Here is a 25,813-nt window from a genome sequence, read left to right as displayed (position 1 = left end):
TATCGGAAGTCACAATATGTTATGTAGTTTTCAGGAGAAGACAGGGACTGTTATTAGATGTTTTAGAGTTATTCTTGTCCATAAAAAATTCCGTGAATTAAAGAATGGATTCTTCTTTAAAAGTAACAGCTAATCTGCATCAACAAGGTATGTGATTTAAGAAAAATACAATGAGAAACATAAAGTTTCAGTATCATTTTGAACCTTGGATTATAAATAAAAATAATCTTACTATTACATAAAAAGTTAGGGATAAAATTAAACCAAAGAAGAAAAGTAGCTGATTTCACAACAGTGTAAATCTCAAACTTTGCTTAAAATTAAAAAAAAAAAATTGCTTTCTAAAAGTTTCAAGTTCTTAAAATGGACTATCTGTTCTCATAAAACACATGTGAATAATTCCCAAGAAGGAAAGAAGGCATTTAGAGAGAGGTCATCTGTTTTATTTCATCTATTACAGAGTTGTAAAATTCCTTTATTCTGCAAATTTGTGCTGCCAGTGGAGAATCTGAAGAATTCCCAAGGATAGACAAGAACTATGAGTCAAACTGAGCAACACGCTGAATTACAGAAACAACTGAAACAGGTTAGATTCTTAACTATTATTAATACAGCTGCTGTCTATAACTTCTGGCGTCTGTCATCCAGAGTTAGTGCCTCCTCACTCCCACGCTACACCATTGTAAAGGGCATGAAATTCTGGTTTAATTGTTCCAACCTTGTTATTTTTTAGCGGTTAGTTTTTGCTCTATATTGTTAATTATTCAGTGATTGGTTTGAATGATCTTTTGCAAGCCAACCTGCCAGCTTACAGATGTTCTCTCTGCTGTAAAGAGCCTGATCACTCTCTGGGCCATTAACTCAATCGTTTATTCAATGAAGTACTTATCGAGTAACACCGCACCAGGCACTTTTCTTGGCACTGGAGATACAGCAGTTTTGAAATACATAAGCCCTGCCCTTGTGGGGCTAACATTCTAGGACAATAGCTGGGTGAAAGAACTATCTTGTGTGTTAGATCAAATGGGCTATGGAGAAAAATAAAGCAGGGAAAGGGAAGAGACATTCGGGGTTGGGGAGGCTGCACATTTTAATCACGTTCAACACCCGACACTTAACATGTGTCCAGGAAAATAAAAAGAGTCAGTTTCTGGAGTTCAGCTCTTAGCCTTCCAACCAGACACCTGTGTTGTCCAATTCAGCAGCCACTAGCCACATGTGGTGGATGAGTACTTGAAACGGGGCTACTTCTAATGGAGATGTGCTGGGAGAGGGAGATGCCCATTGGATTTCAAAGACATAGGAAAAAAATAATGTAAAATATCTCAATAGTTGTGTATACTGAATACATTTTAAAATGATGATATTTTGGGTATATTGGGTTAAATAAGCTATATGCATAAAATTAATTCCACCTATTTCTTTTTACCTCTTTAATGTGACTATAATTCTTTTTCAAGTTACATATATGGCTTTCATCATATTTCTATGTGCAGTACTGTTCCAGACTCCTTTTTAAATGTCCGTGAATTTTAACTGAGTGCAAATTGAACTATGCAAGCTTGCCAAGAATGGAGAGGAAGGAAGACATAGGAAAATAAGAAGATATCTTAATAGGTAGACAGTGGGTTCTAATCTCCCACTTACTAGCTATGTGACCAGAGACTGGCTGGTAGATAATAACCTCTCTGCTTTGGTTTACTAAAAAAGGAATAATAATAGTAGTATTTACTGTAAAGGCTTGTTGTAAAGAATAAACAGATACATGTAAAGTGCTTACAATAGTGCCTGGCATGTAAGTGTTTGCTCCTATTATTAAATAAATATTATTTTTGGAAAAAGAGATGCTACCAATATTAACCCTTGGCTTTTGTGATGTGTGTGAGGGGTTTATCAGAAAATGCCATGACTTTGGATCAGACAGCCTTGGAGGCAGGGCAGCCAGGGGGAGAGGAGCCCTCTGGTGTCCGAGGAACATGGGTGCGAATCTCAGGTCTGCTGAATTTTAATAGCAGCACAACCTTGTGCCAGTTACCGCCTTTTTCTGAAGTCTTAGTTACCTCTTCTGTAAAATATCTGTTTCGAAGAGTTGTTTAAGGAACTACTGAAGCAGTGTAAATGAAAAACCTCTGGGGCAACAGGCAGGTCAACAGAAGACAACATGATGACAAACCTTGAGCCAAATTTTCCTCTTCTCTATGTGGAACAAACTAACGGGGGATAATGATTATAATGCTCAAGAGAGTACTGTTTCAAAGTCTTATCAAGCATTTAAGCTCTTACACATGCAATTGATATTCTAATTTTTACTCACTTTTAAAACCACCTCCAAGAACATTTACTAGGTAACCCTGTTAACTGGCAACCAAATACAACTAAAGGAATGTAACTACATTTCTTAAAAACCTCTCTTCTGTTACTTCAGAAGTCTTCAATGGAGGGTAGCTTTCCCTTCGATTCACTTAAATTACTGAGGCTATACTGATTTTTTTCTCTTTTCTATACAAGCATTTGACTTTTAAAAAGTATTTTTCCCAGAGTCTGCAGCCTAGACAGTTGAGCCATGGTACGGTGTTAAACACAAGTGAAGGGAAGCCTTTCATCTGGTTGGAAGTGCTGTACACAGCGGACAGCAACTGTCACAAGCAGGGCAACTGCCTCTGCTCCATCCTCGTCATGGCATATGGTGGCCCCTTCCTATTTCACAGGGACAGGAGTGTAGTCTCTGTAGGCTGGGGATCAGGACACCTGACTCCAGTCCCAGCTGGCTGACTTATTTACTCTATGGCAAGTGGGAAAACCACTAACAACCTTAGACTTCTTGTCTGAAAGTTATATAAAAACTATTTTTACAACAGAAATGCGGGAGATAAGATGCTATACGAGGTTTTGAAAAAGTTTGTTAAAGATCATGGGGCTGCTGCTATCACAGCGGGCTGTCATAAGAGGGGATGGTAATATTTTTTTCCAATTCATCTTTTCTAAAGTGCACTTCAGCGATCATTGTAGGTGTGTTCTTTCCCCTTTTCCTGGCTCTGAGTGTTTTGTTCCTGACACTTTTTGAGGTCAAATACTGGGAAAGAAGTGAAGGTCGGAAAAAAGAAATAGCATCCTTAATGGAAAACTTCAGTTAAAAACAACCCAAACAACTTGTCCATAAGACTGCATGCAAAATTTGACTAAGATGAGAAAACTCAGATTAGAAAGGTTCATCACTTGTCTCTCATGCCACTGATTTCAAATGGAACTTAACTCATGGACCTCTTGTCTCTTTCCAACTACTAAGTACCTACTTTGTGTCATGGGCACAGTGCTGGGTGCTGGAGATACAACAGTGAACAAGTTCAGTAGAGACCCTGCCTGCAAGAGGCTGAAGCGGAGATGGACAGGATGAATACATAATGGCCCATTAATTAAATTAATTACAACTGTGGGACTTCCCTGGTGGTGCAGTGGTTAAGAATCCGCCTGCCAATGCAGGGGATGCGTGTTCGAGCCCAGGTCCGGGAGGATCCCACACGCCGCGGAGCAACTAAGCCCATGCGTCACAACTACTGAGCCTGCACTCTAGAGCCTGTGAGCCACAACTACTGAAGCCTGCACGCCTAGAGCCCGTGCTCCGCAACGAGAAGCCACCGCAATGAGAAGCCCGCGCACCGCAAGGAAGAGTAGCCCCCGCTCGCCACAACTAGAGAAAGCCTGTGCGCCGCAAGGAAGACCCAACGCAGACAAAAATAAATACATACATACATTAATTACAACCGTGATAAGTGGCGTGCGCGCACACACACACAAAAGTAACAAAATCTTTAAAATCTCAGAGACCCAGAGAAGAACTCTTTCCTAGCAATTTCTTGAGAATGGGATTTTATAACCTCTGCTCATTACTATGATTAACAACTTTCAAAGTTAAGAGCTGCTTACTTTTTACTTAATAGCATTTATGCATTTTTACTCTCAGGTTATCTTCCAGGAGTGATAAAAGAAAGATGGTCCTCTTTTCTAGTTCTAAGAGTCCTTCAAATATTGGCAACAGCTTCCAAATAAGATTAGTGTACGTGGTTAAAACCTAATGCATAACATTAATACAGCCTCAGGTGTTTTGCTTTGAATTCATATCAAAAAAACACTGCTGAACTTTTGTAGAGATAAATGGCCTATATTTTCCATACAAAGCATTAGCAACAGTTCCAATAAAATCAAAGTCTTTTCAGTATCTTAGTCAAAGTGATCTAACAGGAGCCCTGAAAAGGAAAGAGCTATTCATCCATATCAAAACACAACACCGCCACATTAGAAATAATGACACATGCATGTACAAACATTAATTACCTGTTTCCTTTTCTGCTGGGCCTAAAACACAAGAGAAGAGAATTTAGGAGAAAAACAAACTCTACACGTGTTGCTCACTCACGTAACGTAAAAGACCAGTCAAGCAAAGAAAAGTAGCCCATTTCCTATTTCTAACTTAAAGTCGACTTTGGTCTTGGTCTGAGCCTGAGCATAAAACAAAGCACCTTATTTTTTAAGATACAAAAAAAGGGGGAGAAGGGAGAAAATGAAAAGGATAAAAGCTTTTCTTACCTAGTAAGTATGCATTTTATTTTTTTTTTGAAAAGAGACTGCTCAGCAGTCCTACCTGACTAGATGTCTAGGATCCTTTTTCTAGAATGTTCTCACACTGGACTCGAGATAAGAGAGGGGGTGACTCCAGAAAGGCAGAGGTGGGAGAGTTCCCTGCTCACTCTCCATTGGGTCCTCTTTTAGGCTTTTCTCTAACACAGACTTGTTTTTGTGTGTGATCCAGAAGAATAACTATTCCTTTCTGATCACCACTGTTAACGTGTTTATCTAGCTGATTAACGAGAGGAGCCCATGGCTGTGTACAAATAAAAGAAAGTTCTTCATTTGTCCATATTAAAATGGATTCTACAGCTAGAAAATAAATACAGAGATAAAACAAAAAGTATACTGCATATCTTTTCAGTATTGTTGGATAAGGTAATGGTCAAAAATAACTAAAATAGTTAAGACCAAAAGGATTCTCATAGTTTTTTGGAGCGCATTCATAATATTTAGATAAAACGATATTGTGTTTACTCAGGTTGCCTACAATTTTTTCTCTTTGCCAGAGTTGAAAGGTTTTCATATGTCTATTTTTATATCAATTCTTTCAATCCATGTTCACAATACCCAATATTCCCAAAACATGAAAATTGTTTGAAGGAGTATTCAAAACGTGAAAACCAATCTGTTTATCTTCCACTTTCCCCAAATGACCTAATATTCACTGCTTCTGCTTTAAGACAACATGATATCATAATTAATGATGTTAAACTGGTATCTAAGGAGGTTGCATGTTGTTCCTCTCGTGATATAATATTGGTTGCTATAGTGATGGGATGGCTTTTTTGTTAATCACTCAGGAGGCTGGCTATCACGTGCTTGTTAGAAAGCTTGATCAGATTTGGAGAGAAAAAAGGATATAACACAGCCAATTATAATCATCTTTTTCATTGTCCCAATTTTGATGAATCTATCACAGTATCAACTAATTAATAAATTTATAATTCATTAAATACAATTTTATATTAAAAGTTACTAAATTTTTTCTAACAGATGATTTACTTTTTATTTTTAGAGATAAGTATTTAACACTATAAACTTTTTTCCTCCCTAAGTTAATGCTACATGTATTACACAAGCTAGTTTTATGATAATTAAAGAACCTGAGGTCATTTCTATTACTTTTAATTATATCAGTCAAAGGATTGTCAGATAAAAGCTGATTGTGTGACTTTGCCACAAATTTCAATCTATGTATTTCTAAGTTATCTTAAACCTTAAATGAATAAAATAATTATCCTTAATGAATAAAACCTGAAGAAAGGGAAAAACTGCACAGTCCTCTCAAGAGAGCTAATCTTACAAATGCCTCAATATACTGTAAGCAATTAAAAGTTGCAGGAAATTCTATCAGTTTATTTCAGCCCTCACGACAATCAACAAGTTTCCGCTTTCTCTGAGAGATGCTGCAGAACCAAAAATAAAATAAAATAATACTACACTGTTACTGATCAGGAAAGAATACACTGCCCATAGTTTAAATGTTAGACATACTGTAATGTCAAAAAATACAACCCATGAAAACACGTTTTGGTTTCTTCAAAACTCAAAGTAAGAACAAAGGACAACTTAAGCATGAATCCTGGGTCTTTCATTCAAGCAGAGTCCCAGGAGGCATATTAAGGCAATGAATAGGAAAAAGCTCTTCAGTTCACCAGCTGAGATTTTAATGAGACATTTCCCTTTGCCATGGCACAGGTTTGTTCAAGAAAGGAAAGGACTTCTCACAGAAAATGCAGTTAATAGGCAATGTTGGCTCTCACTGCCATTTCGGCAATTGCTCACTGCACTGACCTTCTATCTTGGCATATTCTGTGAGTCTCGTGTAATTGATCAAGGCAGCTCTCTCAAGACATTTTCTGACCACTTTTTTCACCTCTTCCGCTGGTATGGGAGTGGCAATATCTTTCATTAAAACCTAGAGAGAGAGAGAGAGAGAGAGAGACGGCATAACATATTAAAACACAAGTACACAAATTGCCCTAGACCTATTGGTAGGAAGGGGTCCTAGGTAACACTGGGGGAGGTGATGAGTCAGCACTCCACAACCCGGAAGTAATTTCTCCCAGTCTTGGCTCCGCCTGTCTAAGCATCATTTAGGCACATCAAAACCTCCCTTGCCCAAGCCACCATTCAGTGTGACTGTCACTTTTCCTCCAGGGACCCACAACGCCACTAGAGCAGCTGTTTCAAAGGAGGATTACAGTCCTTAGGATACTTTGTAATAAAGTTTACCTTGCATACCCCTGATTTAAAAGCTTTAAATCTTTTGAGCAATATATATGAAAACATAAATTCCATTAAAATAAGCATCATTTATGGGCTTTATAAAAATCAAGACCACTACTCTCACTAATTATACTTTAGTTACTTTGATCTGCTGGGGATAGGGGGAACTTCTTTGTCTTAGTGAAATGAATGGAGTATCAAATGTTAAAACACAAGGAAAACTTTCTGAAATTTAAAAAAAAACAAAAAACGGATTATTTTCTGTTGGGTTCCTAAATTGTGTTTTTGGATTTTTCACTTAAAAGTATTACTATTGGCAAATGGAAAATACAATTGTATCCAGAATTCAAAATATAATGTATTTAAGTACTTTTATAGTTACTCATTGATAATTTTCCTTAAAACTTTCCTAGTGATAAAACTGCTCACAGTAAGTTTTGATTATACAATTAGTCAAACGCTATTTTCCATATAATTGATGTGGCTTTCCGTGCTTTGCTTACATTCAAATTCTACAATATACAGGTATAGCAAAATCTTAACATAAAGAAGACAATACTTTTGTAAGTGTTCTGACTATCCTATTAGCCTTTTACTTTGAAAGAAATATTGAAAGAACATGAAGACATCCATTTCATGGTTTGTTACTTCATTCTATTTCGATCAGCCTCTGCACTACGTATTTTTTTTTTTTTTTTGTGGTACACGGGCCTCTCACTGTTGTGGCCTCTCCCGTTGCAGAGCACAGGCTCTGGACGCGCAGGCTCAGCGGCCATGACTCACGGGCCCAGCCGCTCCGCGGCATGTGGGATCTTCCCGGACCGGGGCACGAACCCGTGTCCCCTGCATCGGCAGGCGGACTCTCAACCACTGCGCCACCAGGGAAGCCCTGCACTACGTATTTTATAATCTCAAATTCATTCAGTCATTCTAGCACTGGTGATCCTTGACAACATATTTTCATTCTGTCGGACAAGGTTTCCTTCTGAAAACAGCAAACTTTATCACTTAAAGATTTCCTCCCCTAACCAATTAAATTTTTCTTCATATTTTCACATTAAAAATCTTCAACACTGATGTATATTTGGCACTTTAATTAGAACTGCACATTAGACTTTTTATTGCCAGAAAAATCCTTGTGTTTAGAGTAAAAACATATAAGCATTAACAGGCACTATCATTTTTAAGGTGATTATTACTAAAATTTAAGATTAATTTTACTATTAAGCTTTCCCATGGTGCCAAACTTTCAAATAATAGAAATAGCTGTTAAAATTAGAATGTCTGTATCTATTACAGAGGTGAGTCTAGGGTTGAAATCAGGCAATATTTCACAGCATCTAGGAGCTGGACACTTCATTTGAAGTGTGTGTGGGGAAACTAAATCCCCTTTCCTGGAGAAGCACAGATAAAGGGCTAGCAAGTCCAAAAAGGGAGACACACAATTTGTTTCATGTTTCTGCCCCAAGTTCTTCCAAGATACCATTTGTATCAAGAATTCACATGTAGATTTTATTTTTCTAAGATTTCAGTAAGTACAGAGACATGAAAATGAAGAAATAGCCCTTACCATTTCTCTTTCAATTCAGCAAGAGACATGATTAGTTACTGTAACTGGAATAAAGGTCACTGTTCATCCTGCCACCTGTCAGTACGGGGCACAAGGGCATCTCTTCTGTTACTAACTCTTCCCTGCCGGGGGGAGGATGGGAGCTCTGCCATGGAAACCAGCATATAGAGAGGCTGTACTAGGTATCCAAGATGGGATGCTGTTCCAAAAAGCAAAGCTGCCTTTAAGGATTTTTATCTGATTGATCATACCTTAATGGATAGGATGAAATGAAAACTCTGAAAAGCCTGAGTTACATGCAGCTTTTAATATTATAAAAATTCTAATAAAACAGATAATTATGACAATAATATTTCTATCACACCATTCACAGTAATCAAGGATAAGACAGGGATATATAGATAAAACCAATCTATAATCCAAAGATCTCACTTTAGTCATCAGTTCTAGCCCTCCTCTCCCAAATCCTTAAATCACTGAACAATGTCTCCCCTTTTTGCTTTTCAGAGGTGCGAATAAATAATATATTATCTGCAATTCCTTGGGCAGAAAAATCAACAAGAGCCGAGTGCTTAAAGTCAACAAATCAGGACCAGAATAATCAAATCAAGAGATAGAGATGATCCCTAGATATTCTTTTTAATACAGATAAGGAATAAAACTTGTTCACATTACTTAAGCTGTTAGCTTCCAACTAGCACATGAATAGTTTTATAGACAGGTGAAAGGATACTTCCCTTTTTTTTTTATTGGGGTATAGTTTGGGGTAGAATTGCTTTACAATGTCGTACTAGTTTCTGCTGTACAACGAAGTGAAACAGCAATTTGTATACATATATCCCCTCCCTCTTGGACCTTCCTCCCACCCCACCCCCTTTACACTTAATCTACCACAAAAACAGCAGTGGAGAAGAGACTTTCATTAATAAATGATTTCTAGCATGGGTAGAACACCTTATTTGCTATTTACTTTTTGTATATTTCTATAATTTCATGACTTCTATAATGATCAATTTCTGTAATTCATGAATTCTTTCAAAGTAACACAAATTGAACTGAAATAAATTCTGAGATAAACTTAGAATGAAAGAAATTATATGTTTGTGAATATTAAATGTTAAACTCTTATAGGTATGAGGGATGACAGACAGAAGTACAAATAAGTCAGGGGGATAATAAAAGACAACTGTAAAGTCTGAAAAACAGATAATTGTACTTATCTGAAATAAGGAGGGGAAAAAAAGAGGTGGGAAAAATGGATACTACCAAAAAGATGGTAACTTTAACCCTAACTCAGCATAGGATGGCAGTGGTAGGCTTCAGAAAGGCTTTGGAGAGGAAAAGCAGGATATAGAAGGATTTGAATGTAGCAAGAAAAAGTGAGAAACTGATGAAATGCAACAGACTCAGGTGACACCACACTCATGAGGAATGGGACCATCTGCCTAGTTCAACACTGAAATACACAGCCATTGAGAATGCAAATAGTACTTAAAAAGTAATGTTCAAACATACCCTTTCAAGTAATGAAAGTGTAGCTTTCAGTGCACCTTCAGGTCGTCCAAAGGGAAAACAGTATCTTTAAAAAAAAAAAAAGGAGGAACAAAAAAGTCAAACATTTAATATCCAAGACTGCTAAATAATTCCCTCTTCTATAACTTGGTGTTATTGGAGAACATTTGTAAAAAGTGGTTAAAAGGGCATTGACCCATGCAGGAAATTTTTAAATGCCGAAATTTACCTAGTCCCATGATTCAAATGTCTTAAACAGTAAAGGTATAAACTGTGATAAAAAAGGTTCTCGAGTTTCGATGATACATGTACAAAAATACAGTAATCAAAAAGGAATCTCTAGGGTCCTATAAGTAAAGAGAGACTTAAAATGCATTTCCTACTAATTTCTTGTTTAAGGTGTTGTTATTCAAGCTCTATGATAAAATGAAACGATTCCCCCTATTTCCTCCTATATTTATGTGCGATTTAAGATGGAAACACACACTGCATACATAACTTCTAGGAGAAGCAAGGTTCCGGCTCCCTCCTGTCCTTACATTTGCCTGTCTCTGCTGGTGTCTAGCTCTCCAACCTCCCCATCCCCTCACGTAACCCTTCTGCAGCTCTATTGCCCGCAGTCATTTATCCAAAGTATTTCTAGTCCCATGTATTCCTAGTACACACCAACAACTGGAGGGCAGGTATTCTGAAATCAGGGTCAGAGCTGGGAGGATGCGTAGGCCCCTCAAAAGTTAGCTGCCACATGGTGGTGACAGGTTTACTGCTCTTTACAAGAGGGTCCCTCTTCAGGTCACTTTCCACTTAGAGAGTACAGAATGTCAGGGCCACTTCATCCTGCGGGTGCGCCTCGCTTGTTCAACCAGGTTCAGCAAAGCCTCCCTGACCGCTGCCTCAGCCCCAAGATGAAGTGCTACACAGGCAGCTGGGCTGTCGCGGACTGACATTTTGCTCTTAGACATCTTCAAACTAATAACTTGAAAAGTTTACTTATTTCCATGTCTTTTGCCATTATCCAAGGACTAAGTAGACGTATTTTCTAAGACGTAATTACAAAGAAATTCTTTTTTTCCACACTGTGATTTGAAGAGGTTTCCCTCAAAAGCACATATAGTTTAAGCTCACGTTCTTTTACAGGACCAAATTTTAAAGAGAAACTTTACTGGACCTAATTTTAAAGAGAAAGAGAAAGATGGGCTCCTCACAAAGCAGTAGCCGAATTTATATTCGGATTAGCTTTTAGTTTTGCGAAACTTCCATTCGCGTCAGATAAATGCAAATAAGTGTCTTATAAATCTAGCCCCTCACGTTTTTCTTCAGAGCACTGTTTATCATTCCATTTACTGTTAAAACTTTTCTTCACTTAATCTTGCCTCTATGCATCCCCCCCTACTACCTCCCCCCGCCCATACATAAAAAAACATGGCCAATTTATTTTGATAAGAGTTTTTCCTGCACAGTGGTGCTTTTGAGAGCATTAGCAAATTAGTAAAGTAGCTTTAGTCATTTTGTATACCATAAACCTTAATCCACGTTTAAATAAAACACAAATTGGGTTCTTGTAGTCCCCTCCTCCTGCTTAAATCTTTTCAGTGTTTCTGCATAATCCACCCATTGTCTTTCCTATTGTTTATTTCCATTAACCTATGGGTGACACATTTTATGAATGGAATGTTACTGATCCCCAGATTACATTTAGCATTTCAGGGCTTTGAGGTCCCACTGGGTATGCTCTGAATTAGCATTAGCTGCCCATGATGTGTAAATAATTCAACACATTTACAGAGTACGAGTAATCCTGAATCAATAAAATACAGAAAATAACTACACAGAAGCTTAATTAATCTTCACAAAACAAGTTTTAAAAGAAGGGAATCATTTTGTTCTGCCTTTCAGGATAAATATTTTGGGTTTTTACCACTTGGATAGCTCTAATAGCTAAGCAAAGTGAAAAACACTCAATTAACAAATAAAATTCAACCAAGTTTAATACCTAATCTGAATAAATCAAAGTCACGCTGATTTTCACTTTAGTCAATTAATTACACAGATAAGTGAGCCTGCATAGACCTGTCCAATGATTAAACTGGTTTTCTTTGAATTTTAAATTAAAATGTTAAATACAGTATCTGTTTTTATCAGTTGTATATGCACATAGCCTGAAAGGGAACTTTTCCTAAGGGGATTTTTATGAAAAACGTAAATCCTTTATGTCAGTTCCACCCCCATTTCCCACGTAATTTCTCAAGAAAAAAATGGTTTTAACTTTTAGCTGATTCTTTTGGTATTTAAATGTCATATCCCTAACCTACATGATAATATTTCAAATTCTTGATTTTCCAGTTTTAGATATTATCCTACTAACTTTCCACTATGGAAGACGAGTTCTTAGCTTTTTAAAAAAAAAATAGATTTAGAGGTGTAAGTGGCATACAATGAACTACACAGATTTAAAGTATACAATCTGATAAGTTTTGACATATGTATACACCTGTGAAACCATCACTACAATCAAGGCAATATACATATTCATGCCCCTCAAATGATTCCTCCCGACTCGTGGGGCCCAGGCAACTACTGATTTACTGTCATTTAGATTAGTTTGTGTTTTCCTATAATTTCATGTAAGAGGAATCATACAGTATTGAACTTTTTTGGGTCTGATTTCTCTCAGCATAGCTGTTTCGATATTCTTTCATGCTATTGCAATGTATCAACAATTCATTCCTTTTCATTTCTCAGAAGTATTCTAATACATTTTTTTATCCATTCCTTGTTGACGGTCATCTGACTTGTCTTCATATTTGGGCTATTATGAATAATGCTGGTATAAATATTCATATTAAAGTCTTTGTGTGGATGTATGCTTCCATTTCTCTTGGGGAAATACCTAAGAGTGGAATAGTTGGGTCATACGTTAGGTGTTTAAATTTTTAAAAACTGCAAACTATTCTACAAAATGAGTTGTACCATTTTATATTCCTATCAATCACTGTGGCTTTAGTTTATGTTTCCCTAAAGAGTAATGATGTTGAGCATCTTTTCATATGCCTTTTCACCATCATATATCTTTAGTGAAATATCTGTCAAAACAACTTTTTATTGGGCTGTTTTATTTCTTATTGTTTTAAGAGTTATTTATAGGGAGTTCCCTGGTGGCCTATTGGTTAGGATTCTGGGCTTTAACTGCTGCGGCCCAGGTTCAATCCCTGGTCGGGGACCTGAGATCCTGCAAGTTATGCAGTGTGGCCAAAAAATAAATAAATAAATTTATATATTCTAGATAGAAGTCTTTTGTGGGATATGTATTGTGAAAATATTTTCTCCCATTCTGAGATTCCCTTATAATGTCTTTGGAAGATCAAAAGTTCTTAATGTTGATGAAGTTGGAAGTAATATTTTTCCATTTATGAATCACGATTTTGGTGTTTTATTTAAGCATCTGTGCTTAGTCCAAGGACACAGAGATTTTCTGTTTTCCATGGCTATCCATCTTGAGTTAAATTTTGGATCAAGTGTGAGGTACGGATCCAGGATTTTATTTTACATTTGGATATCCAATAGTTCCAGCACCATTTGTTGAATAAAGTATACTTTGCAAATTACCTGTACATTTGTTGAAAATTAATTGACCATATGTATGTGAGTCTATTACTGGACTCTCTATACTACACTACCTTGATTTTTCAGTAGATAGTCTTGCCTTGTTTTTGACTGTAGGTGGAAAACATTCAGTCTTTCCTACTTTTTTACTATTAAGTATGATGTTAGTTGTAGGTTTTCCATGATGCCCTTAACAGGTTAAACATATGACATGTGGTAATAATAATTATTTTGATATTACTGTTTACTAATTCTATCTTCCCTGTCATTTTCACTTTTGCTTGTTTTTTTTCTCTTCATTGGTCGTATTTTACTACTTTTTTGTATGCCTAGAAAATTTTGACTGGATGCTAGACATTGTTATTTTATCTTCTTGGAGGCTGAACACTTTTGTATTTCTTTAAATATTCTTGAATTTTGTTCTGGAATGTAGTTAAATTACTTGAAAATAGTTTGATTCATATGAATCTTGGTTTTAAGCCTCATTAGGAGAGACCATGACAGTGTTTTTTCTAGGGCTAATTTTTTTCCACTACTGAGGCAAAACCTTCTGTATTCTACCTGATGCTCATGAATTAGGTTTCCACTCTAGATATTGAAAACTGGAATTACTCTTAGCCCTGTGTAAAGAAACCCCTGTAATCCTTTCACATAGTTCTTTGCCCAACTTTGAATAGTTTCCTCACATCCATGCACAGATCAATACTTAGTTGAAGACGCCAGGAGGACCCTCAGCAAATATTACTTGTAGGTCTCTTTGCTCTCTCCTTTAGAACTTGGAGTTGAAAACTCTGGCAGCCTTACCCTCCATGGACTCTCAGCTCTGTCTCCTCAAGTCAGGGTGTCCACGGGGATCCACCCAGATTCCTCCTCCCTGGACCATGATCTAGAAACACTGTGCTGTCAGTAAGCTGGGGCAATTAAAGGGCTTATCCATTGTTTTCCATCTCTCAGGAATTACTGTTATTGTCTTATGTTTAATATCTTGAAAAGCATTTTTTTCCCACATATTTTGTCTTTAAAAAATTGTTTCAGGTGGGAGGGTAAATATCATCCCATTACTCCATCTTGGGCATAAGTTGCTTTTTTTTTTTTTTTAAGACCACTTTCCACCACCCTAGACATAATTTCTGTTCCTCCTTCCCTTAATGCAGTTACATCACTTTTGTGTGTTAGACCGAAATTCAGTATCTACATTAATTACATCAATGTCTAGATAACTGAAATGTATCCAATATGATTACTTTCTAGTGTCACTATTTTGTTTATAATGCTTTGCTATATTTGTTTTAATTTCTTCTTTTTATTATGTACTTAATCTAATACAATTCCAAGCTCTAACACAATTAATATAATTCCAAACTCTATTCCAAGTGGGTGAAACTTCTCTCAATATGTTAAAATATCTCAGTGTTTTGTCAATTTGATCTACTTGAAGAATTTTCTGACCTGCTCTGGTTAGAACTATTTCCTCTCTAGGCTCAGTTGCCACTTTGGGGTCTCTATTAGCTACCACTGCGAAGATTCCCTCCTCTCTCATGTTGATTTCCTGTTGCAGGGATCTTAACTCTCCCTCTTTGTTTTCTCCTTTGTCTTGGTAAATTGCATTCCCCAGAAAGGGAATATGGGAAGCACATCTTTTGATGTCCAGTATGCCTGAAAATATCATTATTCTACCATTACCCTTAATGGAGACGTTTACTAGTGTAGAATTCTAGGTTGGAAATAATCTTTCCTCAAAATTGTGAAGCCACTGATGCATTGTTTTCTGGATATCAGTACTGCTCCTCACATCAAAATGAAAGCTGCAGAAGAAGAGGATCTTTTTAAACATTTTGTTCACTGCCCGACACATAGTAGGCACTCAGTAAATTACTGTAGAATAAATCAGTGTTGAGAAGCCATTCTGATTCTTGATGCTTTGTATTTCAGCATCCTCCCTTTTATCTCCAAGATTGTGAAAATTCACAAAAATGCACTCTAATGAGTATCTATTTTAATCCCTTGTGCTTGGTACTCAATGGGCTCTCTTAATCTGAACACTTATGTCTTTTAATTCTGGAAAATTGTTTTGAATAACTTTATTGATAATTTCCTATCTTCAACCTTAACTGTTTCTGGAATTCCTATTATTTATGATGATGAAACTCCTAAGCAGATCCTTCATTTTTCCTGTCTTTGTACAGTTGCCCCTTAGTATCTGTGGGGAATTGGTTCCAGGACCCCCATGGATCCTAAAATCCACCGATACTCAACTCCCTTATATAAAATGGGGTAGTACAGTTGGCCCTGTATATCTGCAGATTCAACCAATCCAAATCGATCTGGCCAGGGATGTGAAACCCAAGGATAAGAAAGGCCAACTGAACTCCTATTTTCCTATCCCTGCCACCCTCTACCCTGTACTTTCTGGAAGATTTCATTAACTTAATCTCTCAATAGTATGTAAGTATTTGTGTCATTTGCATCAATTTCTAAGAGTTCTAATTTTTTTTCCCTAAGATTTTTTCTTTTTCTTTTTTTAAGCAACATCTTGTTTTTGTTTTATGGATGCTCTATTTTCTCAAATCTCCAAGCATATTAATAATAGATTCCCACCACCCCCTCCACCATTTCCTTCTTCCCACATAATCTTTCTTTTTTCCCCAAGTTGCTTTTTTGTATTCCTTGTTTGGGCTCTGTCTCCCACAGTAAATACCTTCCTCAAATATCTGATGCCTTACCTTGGCTGTCAGATCATTTTCAAAATTACGTTATTAAAAAATTGAACGGAAGCTATATGCACCTAGGTGGGTACGTGCAGACTGTGGTCTTTGCTGAAGGGCAATAGAGCTGGGCTGTTTCGGTGGGAGTCTTTCTTTTCCACAGCTTTAGGTCTTTTCTCTTGGGCTAGTCAGAGTCCCGGGGGGAAGGTACTTACAATATGTATGGAAAGTGTAAGCCTGCCCGCCAGCATTTTGGGGGTCAAGTGTGTGAGTTGGAAGGAGAAGGCTGTGATTCTCAGATTTCAGAATAACCATTTATCTAATCCCCATGTTTCTATGTAATCCCAAACTCCAACTGTGCCTGATGTTTCCTCCCCTCCTCTACCTCAGCCCAGGTACCCTCTAATTTTACCCTCTCCAGGGAATAAACCAGCAGCGCTCTTCCAGGGCAGGGGAGGGGCAGCGGCCTGGCTGATGAGGCGGAAAGGAGATCTGGGGATCTAAGTGCGTCTTAAGCAGATGTACAACAAATCATCCTTCGCTCTTAATTTCCAGGAGGGCTTACAACTGGCAATTCCGAACGTTTCGGTGATCGTATGACATAAATCAGATTGCTTCTCTGTATTCCCCATTGCCCGTTTATGACCCAGTTTTTCCTGGGTGGCTAAATTAGATACCATCCATCCATCTGACTTCCACATTTTTAATTTATTTTTTCCATTTTTTTCCCTCTTACTCTTGCTGTCCTTGTGTGTTTATGTCTTCTGAAAAATACTGTTCTGTTGTTTTGGTTAGGTTCTGTGAGGAAACTGAGCCAGACATGCATTTAATCTGCTGTCTTTAACCAGAAGTTCCTCATTTTTGTTTAATTTAGTTTGCCTTATTATTTTACCTGTATCTTTGAAATCCATTTCTGAAATACAGTTGGGCCTGAATAAAAAAATTTCTATACAAGAGTTATTAACAGTACTCTGGTTACTTCTTTAGTGTGAGTTGATAAGTAATTTACGTTCTTTCTAAATTTTAATGTAAGTGGCTAAGGAAGATCACTTGGCAGAATCCTTAGGAAGATCTTCATGGAAAATTTAAACATTTTTCTATATTTGCCTATATGGATACCTAAAATTTCCTCTGCTTTACTTTAATCTCATTTCCTCTTATCCAGTTTTCTATGGACTCAGGAAAAATAAAACTGGTAAAATTTATACAAACTCTACAAATATCAAAAGGGAATATAAAAGTCAGCCTAAAATGTCTAGACCAGTTTAGTTCAGTTCTTTACAGTACATCAAAGAAATAAAAACAAAAAAGAATTCTAGCGTACATCTTTACAGACATTATTAAGAGAAACAGAGAAACAAAACTGTAAGAGAGCGAATACTAATACAATAAATGATGTGGACAACTGTCATTCCCCGCCTCTACTGTGTAGCTGTAAGCACTGTGGGGGACAGGACCCGCTGGTGGGCTGGCTCTTACCAAGCTAACTCGATCATGGCGGTCCCATGGCTTGTCAGTGACGGAGGACCTAGTATGTGGGCTTCCTCTGGCCCCTGGGTTTGGTTCAGGACTGGGCCTATGACCTATCTAGGGCAAATGAGATATGAGGGCTGGTTTGCTAGGATCTTCTAAGGAAACTTTTCACCTTAAGAGAGAATCACAGAAAGAGACAGCCTCTACTACCTTCCCTTTCAACTCCAACATGTATGGATGTGAGGCCAAGGAATTCTGTGGTCTTGTTACCCATCTGGGGATGAAGCCATCCCATAAAGGAGAATAGCCGTGTGAGAATTACAAAGAAATGGAGCTACGGCTACTAAATTCAGCCTGTCTTCAAGTCCACCCCATCTGAGACCTGCATGTAAGTGAACATATCCATTTATTTGTTTAAACCAGTTTGAGATAGGATTTGTTACTTGCACATGAAAGCACTACTACAAATAACCATAGAGACTTATAGTTACTGATGTATATAGTCAACCGAATGATCAGCTCTGTCTCAATAATGTCAAAAACAGGAAAATTATATATTGACTTTCATTAAATGACAAACACAATGAATATAAGGGTCTCTACACAACCTAAAAGACAATACTCTTAGCAGCAAATGCAGAAACATCCTCTGCAAATGTGTTTCCTCATATGAATTTATTGGCCTTTTGGGAAGAACAGTTCTCCAATGTGAGACTGTTCCATGAATAGCATTTCTAAATCCAGCACTAAATGACTGCCCCTATGCCCAGTTATCATGACAAAGAAAATCCTTCCTCATTCGCTTACCTTCAGGTAGTGGTACCAGCCCCAGATGAAAACACCAATGCAGAGAAACAGATGGATAGTATATCCTATGATAATTTTTTCCTTCAGTATCATTTTAAAGTAAGAGTCTAAGCTTTTCATATTACAAATAAGGAAACTGAGGCCCAGAGCAGCCATACTCTATTCATATGGTTAAACAACAGTGTTTTCAAACTGTTGAGGGGGAATATTAACTGAATTTATTTTTCAGTAAGTTCGCATGAAATGACATACCTGTAACGTGACAGATATGCTATAAGATGCAATACACTGACATAGCAACATTTTATAGGATCTAATGATGAGACTGATAGAAAAAGGTATATTTCTGTTTTTAACCATTAGGTTCTATTAAGCTAACTGTAATCAGGGGAAACAATATTATCAAGATATTTATCCTTCACCCTGCAAATGCTTCTTAGTATCAATACTTAATTTTTTTGATAAAGAAACTGTGCTAGACGCACTGTGGTCCTTGTTCTCACAGAATGTAAATAAAAGGATAACCAAGGACTATATGATAGGTGGCCAGGGCATAGTACAGATGATGAATGCTAAGAAGACTTCAGCTTTTCCACTCTCTGCTGGAATAAATGAAAAAGTCTCCCCTGTGAAGGTGGGGCTTGAGTCTCCTTGCCTGGCTATGCAGTGAGAGGGAGGAAAAGCTCCCAGAGCTGGGGGAAGAGGCTATGCAAGGCTGAGAACTGCACAGGGCTAGCAAGAGGGCCAGTGGAAAGGATACTGCAAGGGGCGGGTTTGCACTACTGAATGAGTAGAGCAAAAACTGAAGGCAGGCCGAGAAGCAGAACGCAGACCTAGGAACGTGGATCATACCTTGCGGGCAAAGGAGGAGAAGCTACTGATTGTGCTTGAGCAGTAGCAGAAAGACATAATAAACATTTGTAGGGGATTAGAGGGTTGAGTGAATTAAAGAAACAAACACTAGTACTAATGGAGTATATACCTGAAATGGCTTATCTGATTCTCTAAAAGGGAAGACAGTCTTTCCTTTATCTCCTCAAACTTCTCTTTTTCTTCCATTGAAATAGTTCCAATTCCATCAGGCCTGGAAAAAAAGAGTCAGTAATTTATTGTGATAGAACATTTACCTTTTTTAAAAAGTATCTATTTATTTATTATTTATTTTGGCTGCACTGGGTCTTATTTGCAGCACACGGGATCGTCGTTGTGGTGTGCAGGATCTTTAGTTGAGGCGTGCATGCGGGATCTAGTTCCCCTGTTGGGGACTGAACCCGGGTGCCCTGCACTGGGAGCGTGGAGTCTTACCCACTGGACCAACAGGCCCTTGAACATTTACTTGTATATATTTTATATCTTTCTATTTCCCTGAAAAATCCAAATAATTAAGGAAAATGCATATTGGTTCACAGTATACATACTACTTGTGTCTACACTGGAAATTTATTGGAGATATTTATAGCCATTTGCTTCATGTTTCGACCTGGAATGAATGGAACAGAATTATTCTCTTTTAGACAGCCTTCAAGGTAAAGGATTACAATAAATATTTTTCAGATCTACAGAAAACAATACTACTCCTTGAGAATAGCAGTGAAAAGTGTTTTATAGTGATACCAAACATTTGACCAATTAAATATCGTGAATGGAATTATTATAAAAAATATACTGAATGTAAGCTAAAATGTCTTAACTCCTTCTCTTCCAAATAAAAATTAAGTTAATGTGAAACTGGAGATTTAATTTTAATTGTTGTAAGGAACAGACATTTTGGATTCATGCAGTGGTGTACTGCTCTATTTTTTTGTTTAAATATAAATGAAACACGAATACTTGAATAAAAATATACAGAGAAGAAAGACCACCTATGTTTCAAGATTTTTGTGCTTAACCAAATATGCCTATGAAGTAAAGTATCAACTTTATAAATAAAGTAGTACCTTTAAAAGTAGCAACAGGGACTTCCCTGGTGGTGCAGTGGTTAAGAATCCTCCTGCCAATGCAGGGGACACGGGTTCAATCCCTGTTCCGGGATGATCCCACATGCTGCGGAGCAACTACTGTGCCACAACTACTGAGCCTGTGCTCAAGAGCCTGCAAGCTGCAACTACTGAAGCCCACGTGCTCTAGGGCCAATGAGCCGCAACTACTGAGCCCGCGTGCTGCAATTACTGAAGCCTGTGTGCCTAGAGCCCGTGCTCCACAACAAGAGAAGCCACCGCAACGAGAAGCCCGCACACTGCGACAAACCACAACTAGAGAAAGTCTGTGTGCAGTAACGAAGACCCAACGCAACCAAAAAAAAGAAAAAACAGTAGCAACAAAGATTGAACAGAAGTCTTCTTTTACTAAGATTAGGATTGAAACCATAAAATATATCCAATAGGGATTCAGAATTTATTCTATATCAATTTAAGTATCTGGTAGTATAGCAGTCATCTAAACTTTTGAATATATGAATTTCACTGTCTGTTAAAACAGAGAAAAGGATACATTAATTTCACATTTACTTTAAATATTTATATATTTCCACAAAATGAATCTTTTGCATTTCTTAACACCAATCATATCTTCTCAAATTAACTTATTTTTCTGAAGGTTGTTTTAATTTCCAAAGATTTATCATTTGAACTTACGAATTTTTAATGTTTATGTATAAAATAGGTACAAGTGAGGATTATGAAAAAAATGGGTATTTAAAATAACTTTCCCAACAAGATTTTTATTTGCTGTTCCCACTGTTTTTTACCTAGACATCTAGACGTGTGTGTGTGTGCATTTTTGATATTTGTAAACTAGTCAGTTAGGATAAAAGCAATTAATTCTAAAGTTATACCTGAATCATACTGGCTTAAAGACCTTTTATTCATATCAAAGCATCATTTTTCCCAGAAAAAAAGCATCATTTAAATCTGAGAAGTTTTTTCTAAAACAGAGTAAATAATTTGTTATTTCAGAAACTTGCATCCTGCTTGAATTTATGCTTTGAAAATACTACTTACAATTACATTTCATTCTGATCCATCAGAATGCAGTTTGAATGTTAACTGCAGAAAAACTAAGGGCAAATATTTGGTCTTTCAAAATTTTTAGGAAGGAAAAAAGAAAGTCTGATTTTAAATTCTAGAGCAATGAACTATGAACTAACCCCAATGTTTTAGAATAATTTAACAATGGATTTTTTTTCACATATTACTTCAGAGTCAACTCCTACCAAGCAAACAATAGCACAAAACCCAGACTGTAACCTAAGCATAACTATTGCCAATGATCACAAAAGTTGAATTGGATAGTTCTATATAAATCATTAATTTGGGAATTTGGGCAGACAAGAACTATAACTACATTATGCTATTACATAGACAGCAAAACATCCCATACCACAAAGTTGCAAGTGGTCAATTCACTAAATACACCTATGCAAACTTGATGAAAAAGAGCAAAGAACTTCTCTTTATTGTTCTGATGATTGACATGGTCCTTTGGCCTTGCGCTCTGACAGATGCCACACAATTATATTTGAGTGAATTTTACTGTTTGTTTCAACTGTCAAAGGAGACTGTAATCCACAGTGACAGAGTACACTGCTGGGTCATATGAAGCTTCGCTGGGGCACATCGCCTACCTGACTGAATGAGGCCAGGGGTTCAGTCAATGAACAGTGAGAAAAGTCAGTCGGGGGGAATGTCACTCGTGTCACTTTCACTGAGATAAAGACTGTTATACACAGTGAAGGGCTGTCACTTCACTGAGCTTATTACTCAATTACGTATACATCTGACAGGTTAAATACATTTTATATTTTGGACTTGCCCTTATTCACATATCTTTATTTTAATATGTATACCAGACTATATTAGGTATATGAAGTGGTCTTCTGTATCTAAATTATTGAGGCTAAATGGCAACTGTGCTGCAGTCAAGCCTAAAAGTAACAGCTCCTTCTAAAATTATTCTTCCTAGTAACTGCAGATACTTCCGTTTCATCAATATCTTCTTGTCATGGTTGCTATTAAAACAAACACAGCAATTATCAACGTGCCTCGTACTGTTCTCTTTTATATGTATAACAACATAGGGTGCCCACAGCAATCCTTTCTCTAGTCTCCAAGAGAGGAGTCTGTTGAGCCTCAGGGAGGTTAGGTGACGTCCCCAAGGTCACACAGCTTGTAAGGACAGAGCCTGGACTTGAATCTAGGTCTCTTGCCTTCCAAATCAGAGACTCTCAGTGCCCATGCCTTATTGTCTTTCCTCTGTGTTTTAACAGAAAATCAAGAACAATACGAAAAATCCCTAATAAAAAATGGAAGCTATATTTGAGAAGCAACAATGGTGGAACTATTTTAAATACACTTCCTCACATCACACATTTTCTATGTTACCTGTGTAAGGCAGGGAGCTTAAATACCAATACAGTTTAAAATACCTACCACTGAATCAGTGATTCAGTTAAAAAAGACCCTAACAAAGGAAATCCTAAAATTTGCGCTTTCGTGCATTACGACACAGGTACTTGCAGAATCCTGGAGAGATATTTAAACCAGTTTCATTTGATGAACATTTGCCTAGTAGACTCAGGGTAATAGAGATTCAAAGTATAATAGTTTTATAAGCTCAGTTTATAAATTAATTTGTCAGCTATATGTTCAAAACATTTTCAGAACTTGACCACCCTTGACCACTTCTGCTGCTCCCCTGGTTCCGGTCATCATCAGCTCTTCCCTGAGTATGGCTGTAGCCTTCTTGGTCTCTCTCTCCTCCAGTCTTTTCTTTGTCAGAGTGTTGGCTACACACTATTGTGAGCCATTTTCAAGTGTGAGTCATATCCTTGTAGTGGTAACACTCATTGTAAAAGCCAAAGCCCACTCTGATTTCCTCTGCCCCCTCATGGCAAGTCCTCCACTCTAGCCATGCTGGTCTCCTAGCTAGTCGTCAAACATAGGAAGCAGGCTCTGCCTCAGGGCCTTTGCACGTGTAGCTTCCACTGCCCAGGAGCCTTTCCCTATGCACACATATGGCTTGCTCACTCACTTCCTTCTTTTTATTTATTTATTTATTTATTAACATCTTTATTGGAGTATAATTGCTTTACAACAGTGTTAGTTTCTGCTTTATAACAAAGTGAATCAGTTATACATATACATATGTTCCCATACCTCTTCCCTCTTGCCTCTCCCTCCCTCCCACCCTCCAGGCGGTCACAAAGCACCGAGCTGATCTCCCTGTGCTATGCGGCTGCTTCCCACTAGCTATCTATTTTACGTTTGGTAGTGTATATATGTCCATGCCACTCTCTCACTTTGTCACAGCTTACCCTTCCTCCTCCCCATATCCTCAAGTCCATTCTCTAGTAGGTCTGTGTCTTTATTCCCATCTTACCCCAAGGTTCTTCATGACCTTATTTTTTTCTTCTTAGATTCCATATATATGTGTTAGCATATGGTATTTGTTTTTCTCTTTCTGACTTACTTCACTCTGTATGACAGACTCTAGGTCCATCCACCCCAATACAAGTAACTCAATTTCGTTTCTTTTTATAGCGAGTAATATTCCATTGTATATATGTGCCACATCTTCTTTATCCACTCATCTGTCAGTGGACACTTAGGTTGCTTCCATGTCCTGGCTATTGTAAATAGAGCTGCAATGAATATTTTGGTACATGACTCTTTTTGAATTATGGTTTTCTCAGGTTATATGCCCAGTAGTGGGACTGCTGGGTTGTATGGTAGTTCTATTTTTAGTTTTTCAAGGAACCTTCATACTGTTCTCCATAGTGGCTGTATCAATTTACATTCCCACCAGCAGTGCAAGAGTGTTCCCTTTTCTCCACACCCTCTCCAGCATTTGTTTCTAGATTTTTTGATGATGGCCATTCTGACTGGTGTGAGATGATATCTCAGTAGTTTTGATTTGCATTTCTCTAATGATTAATGATGTTGAGCATTCTTTCATGTGTTTGCTGGCAATCTGTATATCTTCTTTGGAGAAATGTCTATTTAGGTCTTCTGCCCATTTTTGGATTGGGTTGTTTGTTTGTTTGTTTGTTACTGAGCTGCATGAGCTGCTTGTAAACTTTGGAGATTAATCCTTTGTCAGTTGCTTCATTTGCAAATATATTTTCCCGTTCTGAGAGTTGTCTTTTGGTCTTATTTATGGTTTCCTTTGCTGTGCAAAAGCTTTTAAGTTTCAGTAGGTCCCATTTGTTTATTTTTGTTTTTATTTCCATTTCTCTAGGAGGTGGGTCAAAAAGGATCTTGCTGTCATTTATGTCATAGAGTGTTCTGCCTATGTTTTCCTCTAAGAGTCTGATAGTGTCTGGCCTTACATTTAGGTCTTTAATCCATTTTGAGTTTATTTTTGTGTATGGTATTAGGGAGTGTTCTAATTTCATACTTTTACATGTACCTGTCCAGTTTTCCCAGCACCACTTATTGAAGAGGCTGTCTTTTCTCCACTGTATATTCTTGCCTCCCTTATCAAAGGTAAGGTGACCATACATGCGTGGGTTTATCTCTGGGCTTTCTATCCTGTTCCATTGATCTGTATTTCTGTTTTTGTGCCAGTACCATACTGTCTTGATTACTGTAGCTTTGCAGTATAGTCTGAAGTCAAGGAGCCTGATTCCTCCAGCTGCATTTTTCGTTCTCAAGATTGCTTTGGCTATTTGGGGTCTGCTGAGACTGAACCAAGAAGAAATAGAAAACGTGAAGAGACCAATCACAGGCACTGAAATTGAAACTGTGATTAAAAATGTTCCAACAAACAAAAGCCCAGGACCAGATGGCTTCACACATGAATTCTATCAAACATTTAGAGAAGAGTTCACACCTATCCCTCTCAAACTCTTCCAAAATAGAGCAGAGGGAGGAACCCTCCCAAACTCATTCTATGAGGCCACCGTCACCGTGATACCAAAACCAGACAAAGATATCACAAAGAAAGAAAACTACAGGCCAATATCACTGATGAACATAGATGCAAAAATCCTCAACAAAATACGAGCAAACAGAATACAACAGCACATTAAAAGGATCATACACCATGTTCAAGTGGGGTTTATTCCAGGAATGCAAGGGTTCTTCAATATACGCAAATCAATCAACATGATACACCATATTAATAAACTGAAGGAGAAAAACCATATGATCATCTCAACAGATGCAGAGAAAGCTTTTGACAAAATTCAACACCCATTTATGATAAAAGCCCTGCAGAAAGTAGGCATAGAGGGAACTTTGCTCAACATAATAAAGGCCATATATGACAAACCCACAGCCAACATCGTCCT

General features: G+C 37.5%; 1 protein-coding gene across 3 annotated transcripts in view; it reads right to left on the bottom strand.

Moving 5' to 3' along the window:
- CADPS2 (calcium dependent secretion activator 2) overlaps positions 1–25,813 on the bottom strand; it is a 483,312-nt gene that overhangs the window by 115,765 nt on the left and 341,734 nt on the right. For all 3 annotated transcript variants that reach the window (XM_070046319.1, XM_060305373.2, XM_060305374.2), the window contains exons 14-17: positions 19,508–19,609; positions 9,941–10,004; positions 6,421–6,544; positions 4,333–4,353 (exon numbers count right to left, since the gene is read on the bottom strand). In XM_070046319.1, coding sequence (XP_069902420.1) covers positions 4,333–4,353; positions 6,421–6,544; positions 9,941–10,004; positions 19,508–19,609 — 311 coding nt within the window. The remainder of the gene's footprint in view (positions 1–4,332; positions 4,354–6,420; positions 6,545–9,940; positions 10,005–19,507; positions 19,610–25,813) is intronic.

This window comes from Globicephala melas, chromosome 9 (genome assembly GCF_963455315.2).
Source record: "Globicephala melas chromosome 9, mGloMel1.2, whole genome shotgun sequence".
In the NCBI taxonomy this organism is placed as follows: domain Eukaryota; kingdom Metazoa; phylum Chordata; class Mammalia; order Artiodactyla; family Delphinidae; genus Globicephala; species Globicephala melas.
This window is presented reverse-complemented; position numbering and strand designations above follow the sequence as displayed.